Source organism: Falco punctatus, assembly GCF_963210335.1.
Source record: "Falco punctatus genome assembly, chromosome: 3".
NCBI classification, from domain to species: Eukaryota; Metazoa; Chordata; class Aves; order Falconiformes; family Falconidae; genus Falco; species Falco punctatus.
This window is the reverse complement of record NC_137582.1, coordinates 93882144-93904091: the sequence shown is the minus strand read 5'-3', so window position 1 is coordinate 93904091 and position 21948 is coordinate 93882144. Positions and strand designations below refer to the sequence as shown.

At 42.8% G+C, this 21948-nt stretch overlaps 1 protein-coding gene across 1 annotated transcript in view; it reads left to right on the top strand.

Annotated features, from left to right (window-relative positions):
- LOC308060824 (uncharacterized protein) overlaps positions 1 to 21948 on the top strand; it is a 104062-nt gene that overhangs the window by 79157 nt on the left and 2957 nt on the right. The window contains exons 2-3 of the mRNA XM_080379986.1: positions 6663 to 6758; positions 20914 to 20959. Of these exons, the coding sequence (XP_080236112.1) occupies positions 6663 to 6758; positions 20914 to 20959 (142 nt within the window). The remainder of the gene's footprint in view (positions 1 to 6662; positions 6759 to 20913; positions 20960 to 21948) is intronic.

Genomic DNA, 21948 nt, shown 5'->3' with positions numbered 1-21948 from the left:
TGATCTGCTTTAAGAGCTATAGAAAACTGCATCTCTCATTTGTCCCACTCCTGTGCCATCATTGGCTTCCCCAAACTGAGCTTTTTTTTTTTGCATGTTTGCTGTTTAAACTCTGCCATCCTTCCCGGAATTCCCTCATAGGCCGAGTATTAAGCTGAAACTTCTCCTATTCAATACCCTTCATCACTGCACTGCTGCCGATGTTCCTGACCTTGTGTCTCACTGGATGCCCTGCACTGGGCAACATTTCCACCCTCTTTTTGGGTGCTGTATTTGTAGATCTCTTCTGGGCATTGCAGACCTATGGAAGGACTGCCTGTGTGAGAAGCTGCTGAAGGGTGTCTCTCCATGACCTCACAGCTCTTGAGTCCTCTATATTTTTTCCTTGGTGGCTTCCGTTAGGAAACTCAACAGCTTTATTTTTGTTCATGTGTACGACAAGTACTTGTAGAATAGGTGGCATCTGTCAGAGTAAAAAGGTGTCCAGCTCTCGCTGGGTGCTCTGCTCAAGGTGCCCTGAGCTCGTGAGGCACCCTGAGCACCATCACATGGGCATTTCTCAGGAGGGCTCTGAAAGAGAAACCAGGACATGGCCCCTGCGTGTTAGCCATCAGCCACGCATTTGAATGTGGTCCGTGTGGAAAGAGTATTGATACGGCAGTACTTCTGTCCTGTGGGTGTAGGTACATGCAAACACACTCGGTCACTCTGGGACTGCACAGTGCTGTGGTTGGTGTAGGATTATACGTATTATTTGGGCTGTGGCTTTGCCAGTTGTATGCCTTATAAACTGTGTGGATTTTCCTAGAACCTAACTCATTAGAAGTAATCAAGAACTATTTGAGATAAATTTGGAAAATATATTGGGACTGGTTTTATCTGTTCATAACGACAAACGCTTTAGTTAGAAGTTATAATTTTTAAAGTTAAAAAATGACCATAAAATCCCAGAAAAAGTTAAATAACCTCATGACAGTAAATGGGTGCCTCAGGACTTTTCAGGGCTTCAACTAAGTCCTTTCTGTTCCCTGGCAAAACTGAAAATTCCCCATATCCTTTGTCACAGAGCTCTTATTTCCATGTTGGTAAGATGGGAGAAGAGGAAACAATGAAAAAGTCCCCATTCTTGGGCTGTAGGTTGGGCAGCTCATTTAGAACAAGAAGGAGAGAAGCTTTACCAGGTTGATTTATACACTGCTGCTGTTTGGCGTTACATGTAGAATTGGGTTGTGTTATCCCATAAATTGCAGAAAGATGGATGACTAGGCAGAGGACAGGGGAAGCCCCAGGAGAGATTAATTTATTAAAAATCTCTATGATTTATTGTGTTGTGATCCCAGCTACCCTGATGGACATCACCTTCACATGGTAGCAAGGGTCACATAGTATACAACTAAAAGATTCCATCAAATCTGCAACAGACTGTTACTGGCCATTTTCCTGTCTGATTTACAAATATTTGCCCAAGAAAAGGAAGAAAAGCTCTATTAAGTGAAGTCCTTCTGTCTGTGGCAAAATATTTTAAGAAAACATGTTTGGGGCAAATGCTGTTCTAAATCTCCCTGGGTTATTTTCTTTCTCCTTTTGTGAGATTACTTTACTATCTTCCTGGGTTTTTTATCAGTATAATGGTTGTGGCTGATGTGATGGCAGGGTCTTATGGTTAGTGTTTTATCCTGGCAGATCAGATCAATAGATTGTGGTCACCTTTTTAAATTTAATTTCATATAGGCTGCTTCTTTTCCAGGGTTGGCAATTTCCTCCACAACCTTTGTGTCCACAAGTCTTTGAAACTGATCTGATTTTGTCTTTCTCAACTTTTGACTTAATATTGATGTTGTGAGTTGGAATGAGAGCTCTAGGAGAGGGAAAGATGAGGTGTCCAGCCCTTATTTGCCAGGCAAACTTTTTTTGGCCTGTGAGTCTTGGCTCTCATAAATCATGTGGATTCAGGCTTAAGCCCAGCTTGTTGGGAAAGCTGTAACCTTTCTACACCTGCTCTTCACCTCAAAGAATACTCAGGAGGAGACACAAGGAAGGAATTTTTGAAGGGCACAAACATGTGACCTAGTTTTCACTGCCTTTTGGTGAAGTGTGTCTGACTGATATTTCTAAGTTCATAATACTTTTTTCCATTAAATAATGGTCCAAATCGTGTTACAGAAAATCCCTTTTCCTGATGCTGCTTGTACATCTACCTGGTGGATAACTTTCTGTTGTAGTGTTTAGGTGGCAAATTGAAATGTTTCACAGAAACATGTATTGGCTTCATTGACATTTTCATTCATTCAGATGTATATATTCCATTCATTTATGTAAAAGTCAAAATATAATGATTTTATCCGAACAGTCATTTGGGGCATTCTGAAAAGCATTCAAATTAAATATTTATAGAGAATTCTGTTTCATGAAATATTCGGAAGTTTTGACTTTGAAAAGCTGTTTTAAAAGGTTTGTTGTTTGTTGGTTGGGGTTTTTTTTCTTGAATCAAATCTAGTTGTTGGTATCTTGGAATTTATTGAACGATGGAAAATTCATCTTTTAATTAGCTATATTTGTAATGAGGAAATTTCCCATCTTTTTTTCATAAGAGTAATAGTGCTCCCTCCAGCTAAGTGACTGAATTCTACTCTGCAGCTTTAAGGCTGTAAGAAGTATTAATTGAATGTGATATTCTTCTTTGCTTCTTGACCTGCGATTACACGTAGTCAAACAGCAGTGTTGTTTTGCCCTGGAGTTGAATGCATTTGAATTCCAGACTAAATGAGTCATCCTACATGGTGACATAGAAATGTTTGTATTCTATAGGTGTTAATAATACTGATATACTAAAATGCAGAGTTGTGTAATTATGTACATTTATCCTGCACCGTTAAATACCTAATTGCTACTCAGTCTGAAACCTGCTAGTTCTCTCAAGAATCCCTGAATATCCAGAGCAAGATCTAGAAATGGAAGTGTAATACTGCTGAAAAGCAGTGATTACCAGCATTACAACATGCTGTATAACTTTTGTTTCTCACTAGCAGATTCTAAAATTAAGACCTGTTTTAGCTCGGTTTTGGTGATCTTTCTCTGATTATCTCCCTCTTGCTGCTGCTAAGATCTGTAGAGTTGGTACAAGCAGCAAGTCAGAGAAATCATCCCAGTAGAACAGAAGTGATGCTCTAAAAAACTCGCTTAAACTCGCTTAGCTTAGTTCTTCCAGTTACATATCTGGAATGTGCATATAAGTTGGGGTGTAGCTTAAAAGCTTTGCTGCCAATTGTTTGGGGTGCCCTTTCTCATGGGTTGTACTCCTGCTGAGAAACAGGATCAGCTATCATAAACTGATCATCTGTAATGTTTTTTCTGAGATTCTTGGTCTTGAGGACCACTACTGGCCTGATGTGATGACAACCGTCTGGCCCTCTACATTGTGCTACGAGAACAGGAGACACAGTGAGTTACCCTTTGGTGGGAAGGTACCACTGAAGAAAATCCCACTGTGAAAAAACCCTGAGGACCGATGCTTGCTGCAACTCCAGGCAGTGTGGCTGAAGGGATTTGAAAGCTCTCAGCAACTCTCAGATTCCTGAGAGTTTTTGTGCTTTTTTCATCATGAAGAACAGTTTTGTCATTTTCAGAGGATGACCTGCGTGCAAACAGATGCCACAAATGGGCAAATATTTGCCTGTGACCTTCCTAGCTAAACCTCAGGCTGGGCTTCTGCCTGTGCTTCTGAAATGGACTAAACTGGAAGGAGAGCCAAAGGACTCTGCTTCTCTTCCTGATTTCTATCTTCTTCCGCTGGTTTTGTCAAATGAAGATCTTTCACACAGGTTGCACTGCCTTGCTGCACCTCAGTGTAGCAGGAAGACCAAGACAGGTTTCAAATGTAAGCTGCTGCTCATATTGTGCCTTGCTCTCCTCAGCACACTGAGGAGTAGCTCAAAAAAGCCCCAAGAATGTCTGTGGCTTCATCCACATGAGAACCTGTGTTGTGTTGACAAGCTGATGGGATCACACGCAGCCCCCAGCAGGAAACGCCTCACCCTTCTAGGTCTAGTCTGGTGGGATCCCATCGCTCTCATGCATGTGCCCAGGCTCTTCCCTTTGCTTTACTGTTGCCTTCCACAGCACACCAGCGAGGAGCTGAGGGTGGCCTTTCTTTCGTCCACTTTATGAGTGGCAGCATGATTTTACTAACAATGAAGTATAGCAACTCAGCCTAGCACTAGTTCTTTACTTCAGTACTTATTTTTCCCCTGCCAGTATGGATAGTGTGATAACATATTTTGGTGGTCTGCCATACAGGCTCTTTTCCGTGTTTGCTGAGCGGGCTAGGCATTTATTGATTTGTTTGGGGTTTGTCACAACAACTGGGGAGAAATGTTTTGAACTCTATTTTGGACAATGCCTACCTGAAAAGCTCTACAAATTGTCAAGGCGAATTAAGAGACCTGAAATAAATTTTAACTCTGTTATCAGGATATATCCTAGACTGAAGCAACATCCATTTAGATCGACTTGTGAAATCAGGAGAAGAGATTGAACTTTTTTGCGTTTATAAGTATGACTCGCTGTCAATAAAGATATGCAGCCTCTGACTTGACCGTGTATTGCTTAGGTTGGACTCAGAAGGAAGGACATACAGGAAAAATGAGACTATAGCTGTGGGCATCAGTAAAGTCTTCAAGATTCCCATTTACATATCTGGTAAGAACAGGACTTCTAATGATAATGAGCAGAGAGAAGAACTGAGGTGAGGAGGAAAGTATGTATGAAACTATTAAGGAGAAACAGGCTTGAGAAAAGGTGCATGTGTTGCTTTACAAAGGAGACAATCTTTTCACTGAATGAAGACATTTTTTTCGTTGTTTTCAAGATTGGGGTGGGGAAACTAGAGATCAATCTAGATTTATCTCTTTTTATTAATGCTATGTTTCTGTAAGAATATGAGATTTCTTTCTGTATTACTTGGAAAATTATCAAGAAAGGATTCCCTGCACGCAGAAAACACTTTACAAACTCAAGGTTGACTTGGCAAGGAGAGAGAATCAACTGGTGCTGTAATGACTTCCTGATTCTGAAAAAAAATTGGAAGGGCATGGTGAACAAAGAAATACATGTTCATAGATCCAAGGTGTCCTTGAGGAAAACAAGGCTTCTAAGGCTTAGAAAGATAAAGCAGCAAGCTCTGAGACTCACGGGGGCAGAAATTAATGGCAAACAGGAAAAGAATTAAAAGGCTTCAATCGTTAGTAGTTTCAAAGGAACCATTTCCTTTGTTTTCCTTGCCTTAAATGGCGGCTGATGTGGATCCTGGAGAACGAGGCTTAACCTTGATGCAGAGTCTGAAAAGAAGTTTGAAAGAAACATTTGTGGCTGTTGACCCCAACCATAACCTACCACTGAGCATGGTGTTGGACAAAGCTGATGTCAGCCCTGCAGACCAGTGCCAAATATGCCCTTATGGTTTTCACAGCCTCCTGGGGACACCAGAAGTCACCATCCCCATCACTCAGCTTGAAAGTGATAATGGAGAGGAGAGGACATCTGGGCTTCCAAAGGAGTGAAGCTCTCAATCCGTCAGTTAGCATCTGTCTTTCACATCTTTATTATTTGTGCTCTGAGCGTAGCACTGATGAACTGTAGCCATCTGAATGTTCAGCTTCTCATCTTAGAGCTTGCTGCCTGATCTCCCGGTCTCTGTAAGGTGATACATTTCCCCACTCCCTGGCGTGCCTGAATACAGTAGGATGAACAGCCCTCTGGAGCTGTCTCTCTCCATTTACTGCAGAGAAAGCACAGACAGCTGATTTGATTTAGGCTATATCAAATTCCTAGCTGGCTGTGGTGAGAGGAGAAGTATCTAAGCCTGCATCACAGGGGCTAGGTCTGAGTATGACAAAGAAAGAAAACAAAGAGCAAGGGCTACCATGAAGGTGGATGAGAAGCTAAGTGGAAATGGAGATGACAAATCCTTACCACAGGCTCTGTAAGGTGAAATGTGATGCGTGGTGTGACTGGATGAATGGCACTTGCTGTGATACCATTGCCTGCTGAAACCTGGCTGCCCCAGAGGATGGGTACAACTGGTGCAAGAGTTACTCAAGGGGCTAGCAGAGGATGATAGGAATGGCTACCACATCTCGTTCCCTGGTGTCACTGGCTGTGGTGAACTCCAGGATGGATCTCTGAGAGAAGAGACAGCTGTGGACAGAGGAGACAGGTTTGTGCTGAGCAGGTGGGTGGACAGGATGAGAGATGGCAGAGGGAGGAAGTATCCAGTGAAGTCAGGGAAAGAAAAGGGTCCAACCTTCCTGAAGAAGTCTTCTTCCAGTAGGGAAGTTTAAGCATGTCCAGCTGAGGGGAACCATATTTGTGTCTTGTCATTTATGTCACCTCAAAGTGACCTCATGAAAGGGAAAGACAAGATACCAAAGACATTTTCAGAATGATGTGATGTTGAGATCTGGGTCATTGGGCTGAAGTCCAAAGAGCTGAGTAGCCCAGGAGAAAGCAGGGGGTCTCTGACTTCAAGTTCCTGCTGTCTTCATAAGGGTTGCAATATGGAAAGAGGACAGTACTTCTCCCTGCGAGAAGCAAAATTTGAGTAGCCAAATACCTTAATGCCCTGTTAATTTCTGTCCATTTTTTTTTGCCTGTGACCTCTTCAGACAGTTACCACCTGGTGCCGTTTCATTCACTTTCTTTCTGTGGAGATGGAAGATGTGCAAAGCATGTTGAAGAATACATGCATTCCAGAGATCCAGGTAACACTTGTGAATTTCTTGATAATTTTTTCTATTTCTGAACATATTTTGCAACCATTGTACAAATTGAAGAAGTGTCTGTAACTCTCAACCAGGGAGGTGGGATAGCCACAAGGTTTTCAGAGGGTTCACATCATATTGAAATTGGCTACTGGGAGGCTATGTTGGGGACGCCTAGTAGTTTCCATTCTAATTTAGAAACAGCCTCTCAGTATATCTGATTACTCTGGTCCTAAGCTATTACCTTGGACCAGAACAGAGGTGGCTAGTGATCCAACATCAGCTGCATCTATGTAAGTGGAAAAAGTAGAGGAGGGTGGTTTGGGCATAGTAATCCCTGAATGCTAACGAAAAGAGAAACATATTTGGCACCATTACAAGTCAGGCACTCTGAGGGTTTCAAAATTGTGTCCTTTTTTTATAACAATAATAAATTTGTCAGTTATGTGGGAAAACATTGTGAAAAATGAATGTCTTTTACTGCATTCAGAGCCGTTACTCCAAATCCAGCAAAATAATGGCCAATAAAACTTTGAGCTGGGAGGTTGAGTTCTGCATTGCTAAAGCCTTCATTATGTGTGGTTTTAGAAAATGTACATATGTGCCAGAGTGTCTCATTGTTCTTTTGCTGTTTTATTATTTTGTCAGTGTGAAGTGGCTCTGATTCCAGCTATGAAATGCAAGTTTAGCTTCTATTGATCCTGCTGTCTGTGTACAGGTCCTTAGCAGCTTTGCAGGATGCTGTTAAAAGCAGTTAGGTTTTATTTGCAGCCAAACCATACTGTAGTCTGTTCCTGATCGAAACAAATCTTACTGCATCTTACTGCAAATGTATTTGATTAAATTTGGGGTTTTTTCATAGTAGAGGGTTGTAATTGAGATCCTCTTTTTTTTTTTTTTCTAAATGCTTAGAGGGAATCAAGAGCCAACCTACACAGACATCCCAAGGCAGAGAGTGTGACTTTGTGGTTCCCAGGATTGCGCTGTTAAATGGCAGTGCCTGCTGTGGGCCCATAGCATAGCATCCATAGTCTGACCAGACTACTCTTGTCTTTATAGCATAGGCCAGATTCTTCACTAGGTGTTAGGCTGGAACTCACCGTTGGATTATCCATTGCAGCTTCTAGGATAATGCAGGTTTCCTTTACATCTTTGACAAATCTAGTAACCCCTTGTTTGGGAAAAGTTTCTGTTTGGTCAGGCTACAATAAAACTAGGAGCTCTTCTATAAGCAGGTTTGATTTCCAGCATTCAGCGAAAGTACTCCATCTCATGAGAAGTTAGCATCTGAATCTGTAGGTACCTCACATTACCAATCCACTTGTTGGTTCTCTAGACATTACAAATCCAATTCCCAACACCACCACTTCCCATGTACCAGTTTGGTTTTTCCTAACTGGTACACAGGTACATATATATATGCTGGTACCCTTAATCAGATTCCTGGATGAATGGCATTACAGATAGAATAACTTCAAACAACATTGAAATACTGCAGCCTTTAGGGTGGGATACGCGAGGTCTTTCTGTAGCACGACCAATGCTAGGCTAAGAAAAACCTAACACCTAAGGCTGGAACAAAGCCAATAGATAAGAGCATATGCTTGCATGAAAACCCTATCCAGACAATTCACAGGGTATTTTAAAATAGAAGAATGATGTGGTACCTGAGAAAGGAGTGAAGAGATGTTGGTTTAGTGTAAACCAGGCAATGTTCTGGCAATGCCAAGGGTCTTATGAAAGACTATGAGGACTATGTACTAGTGCAGTATGATTGATATATCTCATCAGATCCAAACTGAACTCCTTGAGGGACTATGCCATGTTTTCCTAGCCTAAATGGACAAACACCTGATGAAATTATGCTTATAAACAGCTTGGAGCCTTTGCAGGGGAGACTGGGTGCAAAGCACAATAAGACCTTACCATTTACAGCACTTTGCTGGCAGAGGGTGGCAGGAGAGTTGGACATGTGCTAGGTCCTGCCATGCTCTGCTCCAGAGGACACCTTTCTGGGAGGACAGCAACGTGTTGGTTGAGGGTCCCCTCCTTGGGTAAGGAAAGCTCAGTGCTTCTGCCAGAGGATAAGATGATTGTTATTCGCCACTACCCCTTTCCTATCTCCGATGCCTTTTCTGGAATACGTAGTTTTAACACAGTACTATCACTATCTGTCTGGGGCTGTGTAATGGGTGTGCTGTACCAAAAGGGTGTAGGGAGATTTGCTGTTGCCCTGGCAGGTTACGGCATAGATGTACCACTAGGAAAACTCTCCCTGAAGTCAGCCCACCAGATTGTTGCCGGTCATACACATTTGGAGAAATGCCATAGTCTTCAGTACTGTCCCTTGGACTGCATACAGGCAGTGGTGGGGGATCAGACCCTTCTTTTTACCGAAGGAGTCAGAGGCAATTGCAGTCAGAGGATTTTACAGGAAAGAACTGAAATCAGAGGATTACTTTTCTTTTAGAGACAGACATTAAGGTTTTGAATTTGTTATATCTGGCTTTCAGATGCAGTCAGGTTTACTATGGTTAATTTTAAAGAGCTAAAATACAAACCAAAATCACCTAAAACCAGAACCAACTTTCATGCTTTCCCAGCCAGTGTGTTTGTAAACAATACACTATTACAAAACATACTTCTAATGTTAACTGTTTTCCCTGTGAGGATGAGCAAACATTTGCACCCATGGGGAGCAGCATTCCACTAAATATTTGGAGATAAGCTGCAAACTGCAGAAAGAGGTCCAGATGGTTCCCTGACATCCACGTGTGTTTGATAACCCAGTGCTTTTTCTCCTCCATGGCCAGGGGAGCTCCTTCCTTAGTCTACTGCCCTTTTCTCCTAGTGCTGGCCAGCAGGCTACAAACCACTGTGTGTTTGTCAAAACTCTTGGAAGTCCTCTCATTGCCAAACATCATCGTCTCTCCTTGCCCCCTCATCCCCATACTCCTTTCTGAGGACAAACACAGGTGTTTAAAGGGCTTCAGTTGCCTGCTACTGTGGCTTGCCACATTGCACATTCCTGCTCAGGAAACAGCATCTGTAGAAGAGTGCCACTGGAGTCCTGTCAGATGTTTTTGGCAATGAAGCAAAGGGGAAGGATCAGTTTAATGATGGGAGGTTTAAAGCTTCTATGCTGGTCTCCAAAGTCTCTCCAGGGCCAGAGCACTTGAACTGGAGTGTTACGTGGGTGGGTAGGTTTGGGTCTGCACCAAGGACTGAGTGGTGGGAAGGTGTGGGGGGTCTCAGCTCAGGACGTGCATCCTCTGTAGGTCACTTTGGGTGCATTATTTTCTGATGGGAGGTGAAATGTTCAGCCCTTCTCCTTTTCTCTTTTTAGAATTGCTTTGCCCACTGCTAATTTACATCTCAGGCATAAAATAAATCTTTGTTTTCAAAAGAAAAATGTAAAACTTCATTCTGGAGGCAATTAAAAATGGAAAAACTATTATAACATACAGAACAATATTTGAATGTTTTTTAAGTTTTGTAACAGAAAAATATGTCTGCAGATCTGTATGTCATTGCAGAGATTAGTCTAGAGGGATTTGATCCATCAAACAGAACAATATAATGACTTTTGATCTTTGCTGAAGTGGTGAGAGAACGGAAATAAGAGAAAAAGAAGGAAAGCAGCACAGAAGGTAGAAGTTGTGGAGAATACACCAGGAATTTCTGGAACATTTTATACTTTAAAAATATGCACATGTGGGTTGTGAACTGCTTCATAATTGCTATAGGACCTGTCCCAAAAAGTCTGTCAAAAATGTCAGGGGGCCAAAGCACTCATTTCTTCTTAGACCAGACTCTGACAGCAAAGCCAAGCCAACAGAAAGGTTCACAGGAGTGTTTTACGGACACAGTGGCCACGCGGTGCAGAGCACTGGTGCCATAGGTGTCATTCACGTATGTCCAGGTACGGTTCAAATGTCCAAAGATTGCCTAAGGCTGGAAATGGCAATGACACATCTTGTGCCAGAGCAGGTATTACCTGTATGTCAGGTACTACAACTAACTTGATAGAAATGCAGTCTTCTGCCCAGATCCAGCCCAGATCAAACCTGTCCTGCCAAGCAGTCTGCTGATGGAGAGACCCAGAGCCTGCAGCTGTGAAACCCTGGTGACAGACTCAGTTTTAGTCCTCCCCGTATCGAATATCCCAGTTTTGTGTCCTGTACAACAGGTGGTACAATAGGAAGACAGAGCTGATGGTTCCCTATCTGTCACCTGAAAGTTTTTTCCCAAAGGTAAGCTTCCTGCCTTTGTTATGGCCAAACTACACTGCAGAGAAAGGAATTATTAAAACACAAACAAAAGAGAAGCGGGGTGGGGTAACTTTCTTTTGAAATAGTGCAGTTAGGATGTGTTATGATTGAACTCTGTCATGGAAAATTAGCCCTGAAGAGGACACTGAGAGATCATTACACTGTCTTTCCTTCTGAAGGCAACTGGAATTATATCAACATCATCCCTGACAGATGTGTGTCTTACTCCTCCTTAAAGGTATCCGGAGATGGAGGCTTGAAGTTGGGGCCTTAAAGATTAAATAAGCATTAACAAGCTATAGCAATGAGCAGCTGTGATTACTAGAATTAAGCCTGTGTTCTAAGGAACTGGAAAAAATTATTCATAATTTAAAAATATCAGTGTGTAGGCTAATTAGCCAAGCCACAAAGGTAATTCAAAATTCAGCTCTGGAGAAAGGTGAGACAGTAAATATCCTGGTCTTGCTGCTTCCCCCACCCCACCCCCTTTTCAAAACTGAGCTTGCTCTCTTGTCTGTTATGATACTAATTTGACTAAAGATATGTAAACATCATAATACCTTTTGGTAGTGGGGAAGGAGGGAGGAACGCAGTCAGAACTGAAGGCATTCAGCCTGGTTTTAACTGTGAGTTACCTTCTGCCTTCATTTCACATGGGCTGGAGGTGAGCAGGTGGTGTGTGGTAAGGCAGAAACTAGTGAAGACTCTCCAACTTCTTAGCTGCCTTGCCTCAGGAGCCACTAAGCTCCCCTCTATGGGTTTGCAAAAACTGCTGCTGAAAATCTGTATTTATTACTAACTTGAGTTTCTCTGGTTTAAATATCTCACCAAGTGGGTATTTTTGTCTCTTTTGTGCTTACTATGGCCTTCTTTTTAGCATCCTTTATCTCCAGAATTGCTGAGGGATGTAGGGGGAAAATTATCTGTGAACTGTAGTCTTGACTTCAGAATTGGGTCATGAGTTATTGTCTGAGAATTTGGTCCTTAAAACTAAACTGTCAGCAGGAATCACTGAAGTTGCTGGGAAATACACTGTTAAAAATTTCAGCTTGTTTCTACCCGCACAACTTCTTACCAAGCTCTGTGGGGATTTGATTCCAAGTCCAGTCCAGCCAATGGAGACCACTGTTTGTACTTCAGCAAGGCTGGGATTTGGACATAACTTAGGCTTGCTTTACAGCACGGGCTTTATTCTGTCACATACCTTCATCTCTCTGATATTTTGCTCCCGAGCCAACGTAGTTAAGGCTACAGGGTTTTGAGCTGAGTGCATCCTTTACAGATATAAATCCGTTTTCTAAAATGGGAAAAAAGAGAAGTATATTGTGACTGACAGCTCAATCTGAGCTTTGCATCTAAGCAAAACCCCAGTCCACATGCGAGGCAGGAAGTGAATTGCAGAGCTTCAGAAATAGCACAGAAACCTACATTCTGCTTGCAAATGCACCGTTCATAGCTCCCACAGGGGCTGTAGCTCAGCCCCCTGCAACAAAAGCAGCAATTCGGGTGTGGAAGAACACATAAAAAGCTATGTTATGATATACACTCGCAATAAGGCTGCCTTACAGCAGGTAGGAAATCTTCTAATTGCTTGGAGTATGTGTTGGAAGGTTGCCTTAATGCAGAGAGTTTGCATGGAAATGGAACCAAGTGCAGCAGAGCAAGACTTTGAAGGTTCAGTCCGGTTCCATGAAGCTGCAGTAAGGTCAGGCTTGGTGCACGCTGAGGGGAAGTGAGCCAAAATCCAGCACTTTTGGCTGAGCACAGGAAGAGAGACCTAACATTTATAGCTAACAAGAGGTGTCAAAGCAGCTCTAGGCAGGCTGGGCTCCATCCAGCAGAGTCTGCTTTGCTTTGGTTTTGTCTCTCTTACAAACTGAACTGTGTTTAAAGTACACTGGGTCTGTGGGGTGAAATCTGACTCTTTTAAAATGACCCAGAAAAGAGGTTCAGCTGACCCTGCATGCTTTTTCCCAGCTCCCAGGGCTTTCTCTTCCTTTCTTTGCAGAATCCTGTCATTTCTAAGGCATCATGTGGGCAAGAATACACACGTATATGATACACATAAATGCATGCCTGCAGATTACTTTGCTAGTGGTGGCATCTCAGTGTGGGACAGGGCATGGAAAGGGCCAAGGTGAAAGCAAACTAGCTGTCACATCCTGCCCTCCCTACACCAGTGCATGGTTAGGGTCACGAGCTGGATTGTGCCCTGCGTGGTCTGGGGAGGGAACTGGCGTGACACAGTGACGTGCTGCTGCAGCGGTGGGAGGCCTGCTGGCATCGTGTGGGTGAGCACAAACACAGAGACCCTGTTCAGCCACTGCGCAGGATCCAGGGAGTCCCCAAAATGTCATCCTAGGGTGCAGTTTATCCACATGCGTCTGTCGTTCGTGTCCGATGCATTACCTCTAGGGATCAGTGGGAAGGCAAGGTCCAAGTTCCCTCACCAGGCTGTTGACACTGGGAAAGGACTGGAAGGATGGTAGGAAGCCATGCTCTAATTCCACCAGTGCAGCACAGGTTGGAGTTTTGGCACCTCTGATGTAGTTTCCTGCATCAACAGGCTGCTGAACCTACCAGCATCTATCCAGGGCGTGGCAAGACCATGGAGGGTTGATTGCTTTTTTAGAAGAAAATGAGTTTCTAGTGCTTACTGAGAACCTGCAGATGAAATCCTAAAAATCTTGATATTTCTAGAGAAGCAATGAGAAACAAAAGACATAGGCACATTCAGGCTGTGGTATTGTGTCATCATGGGTAACGCAATTCATAGTAAATGCGTCTGTGTGCAAATAAATGCAAACACATTTGTTAAGCAGTTTCTCTGCTTATGATTCTAGGAGGTTTTCTTATTTAAATGAAGAAAATATATGGTTTCATATCACCTATACTTGCAATCCCATTGTAAAAGAAAAGTTAGTGCATCTCAAGAACAAATATCTGAATCTGGTTTATTCGGATACACCAAACACATTTGGTTGCAATGATGGAAATTATAAAACCTTTTGGAATGTCATCTTTGATTTGCCTGAATGGAAAATAAACAAACCCCTTGTTCATTCCCACCTCAAAGAACAATAATCTGGAAATTGTTTAAAATGCTGGAAAGCACCCATAGGAGATACAAAATGGAGAAACAGAATCGTCAACTTTCCCAAATGATTAATCCTAGACTTTAAACTAGACAAACAAAATTTCATCTTGAACAACAATTTTCAGAAAATCACGACAAAATGAAAGGACAGCCTTCCATTGGCCCAATTGAGTTTATTTCCACCTATACTGCATGGTATGCTTTTCTGTGATTAATCCCATGGAAGAACTCAACCTGAAGCAGGTTATGGGAAAGCAGCCTAACGAAAGTAGTTTTGCAACTTTAGAAACACAGCCATTCCCAGGACACTCAGCTTTGCTATTCAGAGTGAAGGGGACAAGTGGAGGATGCAATGGCAGAGCTATAGGTCTGGGGGGCTGGTGCTAGCACCTTTACTTTGGTAGAGCCATGCAAAGATAATGTCTGCAGCCCAAGCTAGAAATGGGAATAACTTGCCATCAGTCATTTCCATCAGTAGGAGGTTTGTACTTCTTTTCTTACTGTGCACAACACTTTTTCTCTGCCAGCAGCTCCATTGATCAAGGCATAAATGAAGGTAGGGAGCTGACATTTGCTGTCCTCTCAGCAGAGAAAGGAACGCTGGCTCTGCAACCTCATGAATGAAGGGAAAAAATGAAATTGCCTTGGTCCCCTTCTGCAGAGCAGTCATTAACTTCGCTAACAGGGAAGGAGGTAGCTTCTTTTAAACCCCATGTCTGGGGGATTACACATGCAACTACTCTTAATGTCAGTATTGATGTTTCTGAGGAAGTATGTATCCTCCTGGAAACGTAACCCAGGTGAGCAGAGGTTCGAACAGTGCAGATTTATCCCAAGGGGATGGAGAAGAGCAGGGGTTACAAAATAAAGGCCAAAACCAGCCCTGTTTATGATAAAGGAGTATCCACATGTTTTCATTTGTAAACGTGAATTTCAAGGAATAGATATATATAATGTTCAGTGCAAAAAAATAAAAGGCTATTCAGTAATGTTTTAATATAGCGCCTTAAGAAAATGACACTTTCCAGAGCCAGTCATGACTTTAAGCCAGATCATGGCAAAAAATATTAAGGGAAGAATCACCACAGCAACAATCACATTGTTCCCCTTCTGCAAGAGAAATGAAAAAATACCCAAACTTTGCCAACCTGAATAAATTATCCGCATTATCAGAACTGTAAGGAAAGCTGTATGCAATCAGTGTGTGCGCGCACATGTGTTAACCGGATTGCAGCCTGTTAAATACATATGTCAAAGGGGACAGCTCTGAAAATATGCTCAAGAGAAAAAAAAATACCATAGTTATACTTTAATTGGTCAGCAGATACCGTGCACGGTATGGTGCTCGCTGCAGTGCTGGGGGAGTCTGGTCCAGCTGCTGGGCTGGGCTCTCCTGCCTGTGGTGGCCTGGAGGTGGGATGGAGGATATGGGTGCTCTCAGGGTCTTGCTTCAGTGTGATGCTGTAAAGTGGCTAGTTTTCTTACCCGCATTTGGGAGCACGGACATGCTCTTACTCCAGCCTGGCAGTTGTTTTTACGTGTGCTGTGTGGTTTGCTTTGCCAAAGAAAATCGTCTTGTTAAGCAGGGAGGGAAGAACAGGGGTGGAAGGGTTGGGGCCAGGGGCAATATTGTTACTGCTTAACTTTAAGCACCTTGTGCAGGAGGCTGCACTGGAAATCTCTTACCAGGCTGCCTGTATGGTCAGTGAAGGGAGGCTGGCTTCTAGAGGCAGCCCAAAGAAAGAACGTGTCTTAGAACAGTGGTGATGTTTTCAAGATATTTGACAAATTCAGGATGCATCAAAGAGTCCAGAATCTTGTTAGGGATGCCCAAAACCACGTGGCTTTCGAGCACAGGAAGACAAGGTTAAGCTTGGAGTGCAAAGGCAATGTGTTCCCATTCCTGCTTCTCTTGCCATTAGGAAGAGTGCTTGTTTAGCGTTTTGTTGGTCCAGTACTAAACCCTGGATTGTTGGCTGGCCAGCAGGCTGCCATCATTTTCTGGCTTGGATTTCTAGCTAGAAACATCCCTCAGTTTTTCTGGGATTATGCATTTTAAATAAATGGCATGTGATCAGTCTGCATCTTTATACTTTCCAGGCTCACAGATGTTTTGCAAAGGAGGTGCGTGCTCCTGCTAAACAAGTTTAATCCTACTGATAACAGACTTGCTTTTCTTTCTGTTCTTTTATGTAAGCCAGTGTAGACTTGGACTCGGCTAGATGAGCTAAGTAATGCCAGTGGTATCCTGGCCCTATCTGGAGTATCTGCTGAGTGGTGGGTCCAGCATGTACTGTATTGGTGATGCAGACTGCATCCCAGTAATCACCCACACCTGATGGTAACATGGCTGGAGAATGGTTAAGGTGGCTGCTGTCAGAAGCGTTTGGGGCTTTCTCCCGACTTGCAGTACGTGCTGTTCAGAGCCCTCAGGTGCCAGTGGCAGAGGGGTACATGAGCAAGCAGGAGGTTTCAGTTTGATCACAGCTGCAGAGCCTCTCTGGCTTTCGTTGCCATTACCTCCAGCTTGTTGTAAAGAGCAGTTTATGGCAAAAATGGTTGCTCTGAAATATTCTGCTTTTCATTTTTTAAAGGGTAAACTTAAAATTTTGCCTGCCAATTCATAACAACCCTATGGGCCCATCCACCCTTTGCTTTCTCTTCTGTCCATTGATATTTGCCACCTTGCTATGCCCACTGTGGCTCCAAGGCTGGCAGCCTACTAAACTACAGAGCTTTGCCACATGGCGTGTGCTTTTGGGCAGGCTTTTGTGCTGGCTGGTAGTTACACTGAACAATTGCAGTGGGGAAAAGCTAACAGCGGCAGCTGGAGTTAATGAATCCTACATCAAGCAGGAACAGGGACAGGAAACCCAGAGCTCAGGGGAGTTCCATGGAGGTCTACTGCAATCTTGATGTGTGAGTGAGTAGACAAGATAAAAGCACATCTGGATGGGCTAAGGCATACATATATGCTAGATTTTTTTTTTTTTGCATTATATTTAATATAGTACTTGTGCATTAAGGCTTTTTTCCTATCTCTTTTTAAGGTTCGTTTGTTTTTCTTGGTAAGGAAAGATATGAGTGGTGTGTATGGTTAGATGAATGTCTACTATGATTCTGTTATTGTGTGCTGGACCTTTAAAAATAAAGTGTTCCCCAGGCTGTAGTCTAGGAGGGATTGCTATGCATCAATGCAAGATGGCCCTTAGAGTGAGTTACATGCTTGTTTTTCTCTTGTGCAGTTGTTATGTCTCTCCTTGCTTGTTTGATTTAATTTGAAACAAAAGCTATTCTGGTCGTTGGCAATTTTGATTTAGGTGTTCAGGAAATGGAACAGGATTAGGTCAGTGGAAAACATCACTGAGGAAATCCTACAAGAACAACACATTGCTTCATCCACCATCCCATCAAAGCCAGGTCTGGTCAGGATATCTCCTCTGTCCTGCCCCAACCTACCTGTTAGGAGGACAGATTCTGAACTAGATGATAATCCATGCTGATTTTCCTTGTCCTTCAAACTCACTCCCCACAAACTAAACTCCGTATATTATAACCAGAACCTGGTCTAGAAAGCTGAACAGATTTCTAGCTGCAAAACTTGTACCTGGGTTCCTGATAATGAGATAATGTCTAAGAAGCCACCAGTTTCCTTCATTCAGATCTATTGGATGAAAGTCCCAAGTATCGGGGATGTATCTAGACCAGCTGTGGGTCAGATGCTTCTTCTGCACACTTGTGTTGCAGAATCAGCTTGCTTGCGTTACAGTTTGGGAATAAGACACTCAGAAGCCTCTAAGCTGAACTCGGCCTCACAGCGTGCCTTCCTGGGGGGCTATTTTATTCTCTTTGTTGTACCTTCCTGTCAAATGTGATGGGAAATCAATGATGAATAGGAGGTCCCTGATCTCCATGGATACTTGTCCCTGCTTGCTGTCAAAATCTGAGTTGGCTGTTTATTTTCTCGTATTTTACGTATGACTAATTTACTTAGGGAGGGGAGGGGAAAGGAGGTTATTCGGGGTTGAAATAAAAAATGAGAGAAAGGGTATTTGGCAGTGGTTCACAACTGGAGCTGCTGGGAGGCCTCCAGAAGCTTGTCCCATACCTGCATCCCCTGAGCTTGTTGTCAGCTCTGGTGCTTTGTTCTGTGCTCGCAGCGGGGTCTCCGGGGAACACAGCTGCTGCAGCTGCTTGTAGACCAAAAGGTGACCTTTTGAGCAGCTGAGGACTGATGCATTATTTAGTGCATTCCTGGCTAAAATGGAAATGAAATGATTTCGTGAGAAGAATGATTTGTTTGTCCTTTCACTCGGATGCATCCCCTGTGCACCACACTCCTCGTGGTTTCTTCTGGGTAAAGCTTTTGCTGAGACAGGTATTGCACCTTGAAAAACACTGTTAACTAGAAAGACCCTACTAGCCAAATGTAATAAACTTCAGTTTATAGGTACTAAGTTTGCAAAAAACAGCTTCTATTTAAATAACGTGTAGGAGTGAAAGCTTCCTGATGAAGTGCATGTCTCTCCACTACCAGCTGATACTGGTAAGCATCATAACCAGCTGTTATTTCAACCTGAAGTATTTTACTTCTTTCGATTAATCAAGAGTCTCTTGAAAGGTGCCATAGCAAGACATTCATTACTGGGTTGTTTCATGAACAGAATATTTGTCATTCACATGGAGTCTTCAGCACTGCCTCCCAGTGACCTGTGATAGCCAGGAACTTAGGCACTCTCCACATCTGTTGGGCAGAGAAGGGGAGGAAGATAGGAACAATTTTTCACCGTGTCCAGCTTTAAATTTCCTATGTGGTCTTCCAGACATAAGAAGAAGAACCTGAGGCTGGAGCCTACCTCTCCTGCTGACTGTGAATGAAAAATGCAGTATACTCTGCTGCAAGTCCATCTGCTCTTGAACTTCATAAGTACCTTTGAAAAGATCTTTCTGACAGTGTTTTCCAACACCATTTATGAAAGCTTGAAAGCGGTATTATTCACGTGTTTCAGATAAGAGAGCTGAATTGTCAAGGTAGCAACTGACTTGAGAATGGCCAGTTTTCTCCAAGAGAGGAGCACATGGAGGGATCTGGAGGAAGGTCCAGTGCTTACCAGGGATTTCACTGAACTCAACAAGCTCCGAAACATAGGAGTGGGAAGAAATCTGCACAAAGGAAGAGGTGCCCAGTGGAGTATGCTATCTCATTGGAGAGCACAGTAGTAAAAATTCTCCATAAAATTGTAGCTATTTGCTTCTGTAGGATTTTGTTTATTAGTAAAAGATTAGATGGTGTAAGGCAAGTAAACAGGGAGTCCGTAAATGACTACAAGTGTTTCAGTTGCTTCTTTGGCATTGTCTTAATTGTTACAACAAAGAATGCAAGATGACAAAAAATGACCACCTTTCTGCTCAGAAGATAAGGTGCCTTTAAAAAGAAAGGAATGAAACCCAGCTCTATCATTTATTTCTAGCATCCCAGTTAATTAAAATGGACATGACTGGAGAAGCACAAACACCTGAGCAGTTCTCGAGACATTTCTTTGGCATGTTCTTACTGACTTTGAGCCCCTACTGCCAACCACAGTGTTTTTTCATCCTGTTGCAGCACCCTTCAAACCAGCCTCCCCCGAAGGATGCAGCAGACATGGTCTGGGAGAAGAGTTGAGCACAAGCTGGCAAGCATTCACTGCAGGGACTTCTAAGTGCTGTGGGATTTAGTCAAACAGCAAAGTACAAGCTTCTACTATGACTCATCTGGTGTAAAACTAGTGCTAAGTATTGTACATAATTAAGACAACATTATTACAGTGAGGTAGCACTTCTTTTTTTGGCATGGTTAAAGTCTTGAAAAGGTGTAACGTTTTCAGCCTTCAGAGCTGTGAGAAGATGAAGAGTTCTGATGGGAGTTCATTCTAAAAGATGGCTACAGTGAGTTTAGATCATAATTTGCGCTATCCCTGAAGCTCTGCATGTGTGTTTCAGTTTCCTTCATGAAAGGCTGTGGTTTTTGTGAGAATAAACACAACCTCAAGGTGGTATTCATTAGATGACCTGCAACAACGGCCTCCCAAGACATTCCAAGGATTTGCCGGGTTTAATGCCCACAAATCATCTTTTTACTTTTGAGCCACGTTTCTTAAAAAGGTACTACTGGTATTTCAAGTAACAGATGCAAAAGTTATATTTACTGTTGAATGCAATACCAAATGTTGGCAACAGTAGTGTCAGAGACCTATAGATCCAACATTTGAGCACCAACAGTCAGCAGGTATGGAATGGCAGTATTAGTCAGACAGTGGCCCTACCTATGGGAAAAGTTGAACAAGTAGGTCATTGCAATTTGCCTTCTTGCCCCAACTTTTTCTTTCAGTGGTCCACAAATCACCTTTGCCTTTTATGAATGCGTATATTCTTGATTAAAGTTTATTTTGGTATAATGCAAACAAACTCAGCTTATTGGTTGCTCAAAAGCCATTTATTCAGCTTACTTGCTTCTCATTAGCCTTAACTACTCTTTATGGTGCTGTGATATTTTTTCTGTTCATTGATTAGCTGACTTGCAAGCAAGAGGTGGGAAACCAGACTGCAAGATGGTGACATGGACCATTGTAAGAGACAGGACTTTGAATGACATTTCCGTCTGTGTAGTACAGTGGATGCCTTTGAAGCATGTTTATGCTCTTTCTTGAAAATACATTGGCCATTTCTTCAACCTAACGTTACCATAACTTTTCTTATTGTTTCCTAACATGCTGCTTGTACCCCATTTTCATGCACATCTTCAAAGAATTATCCAAGTTACAGGGACTACAAACTTTCAGGAGGAATCCCAGGTAAGCAAGGGCACTTGGGTGGAAACATCTGAGTCACAGCCAGTAAGCCCCATCTTTCTGTATGAGTTGAACAAACTATAATTTTTTACAAGTCTGAAGATTAAGAATTCTGAGGGCCTTTCTGAGAAAATGATCCTTTAATATAAAAGATAGATCAATTCCCATTTTGCTTGCACTGCTGTTTTCTGGATGAGTTTCCAATCTGTTAGTGAAATAGTAAATGCGCCCCCAGCAACCAACCATTGATGTTTTGAAAGGAAATCAAAAGTGGTGTAAGGCTGTTGAAGAAAATAGCTCGAAAGCAAAAGAGTGAAAAATCATACCATTCCTCTGATAGCTGCAAAAGTTTGTGGCGATTATAGCTGAGAGAGAGATGGGCCAGAGAGAGATCAAGGAGTCAAGAAGACACCTGCCTGCAGAGCTTTGTCCTGGCATGCCTTTTTGCAGGTTCAAGCCTAAAACTTTGTAGTGGTTGGTCTGTTAGAGGCACACAACCAGAAGTGGAATTGCAGGAGAGGATGGATAAGACTCAAATGGAGAGGGCACCTGTTGACTGCAGTTATTACCTTGGACTTTGTACAGCTTTGACAGGATTTACACAGCTTCTGGACATGAGAGAAATACTGTGCATGCCTATCCTTTGTAATGTGGCGGTTTGACATTAGCTGAGCAGCCAGGGACCTTGCTGTGGGTGCGTGCTGGAGTTGCCCTCCTGATGCAACATCTCTCAGCTGATCTGACTTATCTTTACTCCAGCCATGGGCTCCCTATGAGCACAAAGGGAAAAGTATTTGTATTCCGCTGTGTGCATTGACAGTTTTGTGGATGCAGTGCAGTATTATAGAAAGAGACAGGTATATGGAGCATTTAGAAAGCATTAATTTCTTCTTACGTTCTCCTTTTTTGAACCACGCTGCAAAAGGGTATAGTGGGAATAGCAAAGGAAAGAACTTGCAGACTTCACAAAAAGCAAAGCCTGCAGCTTGTGC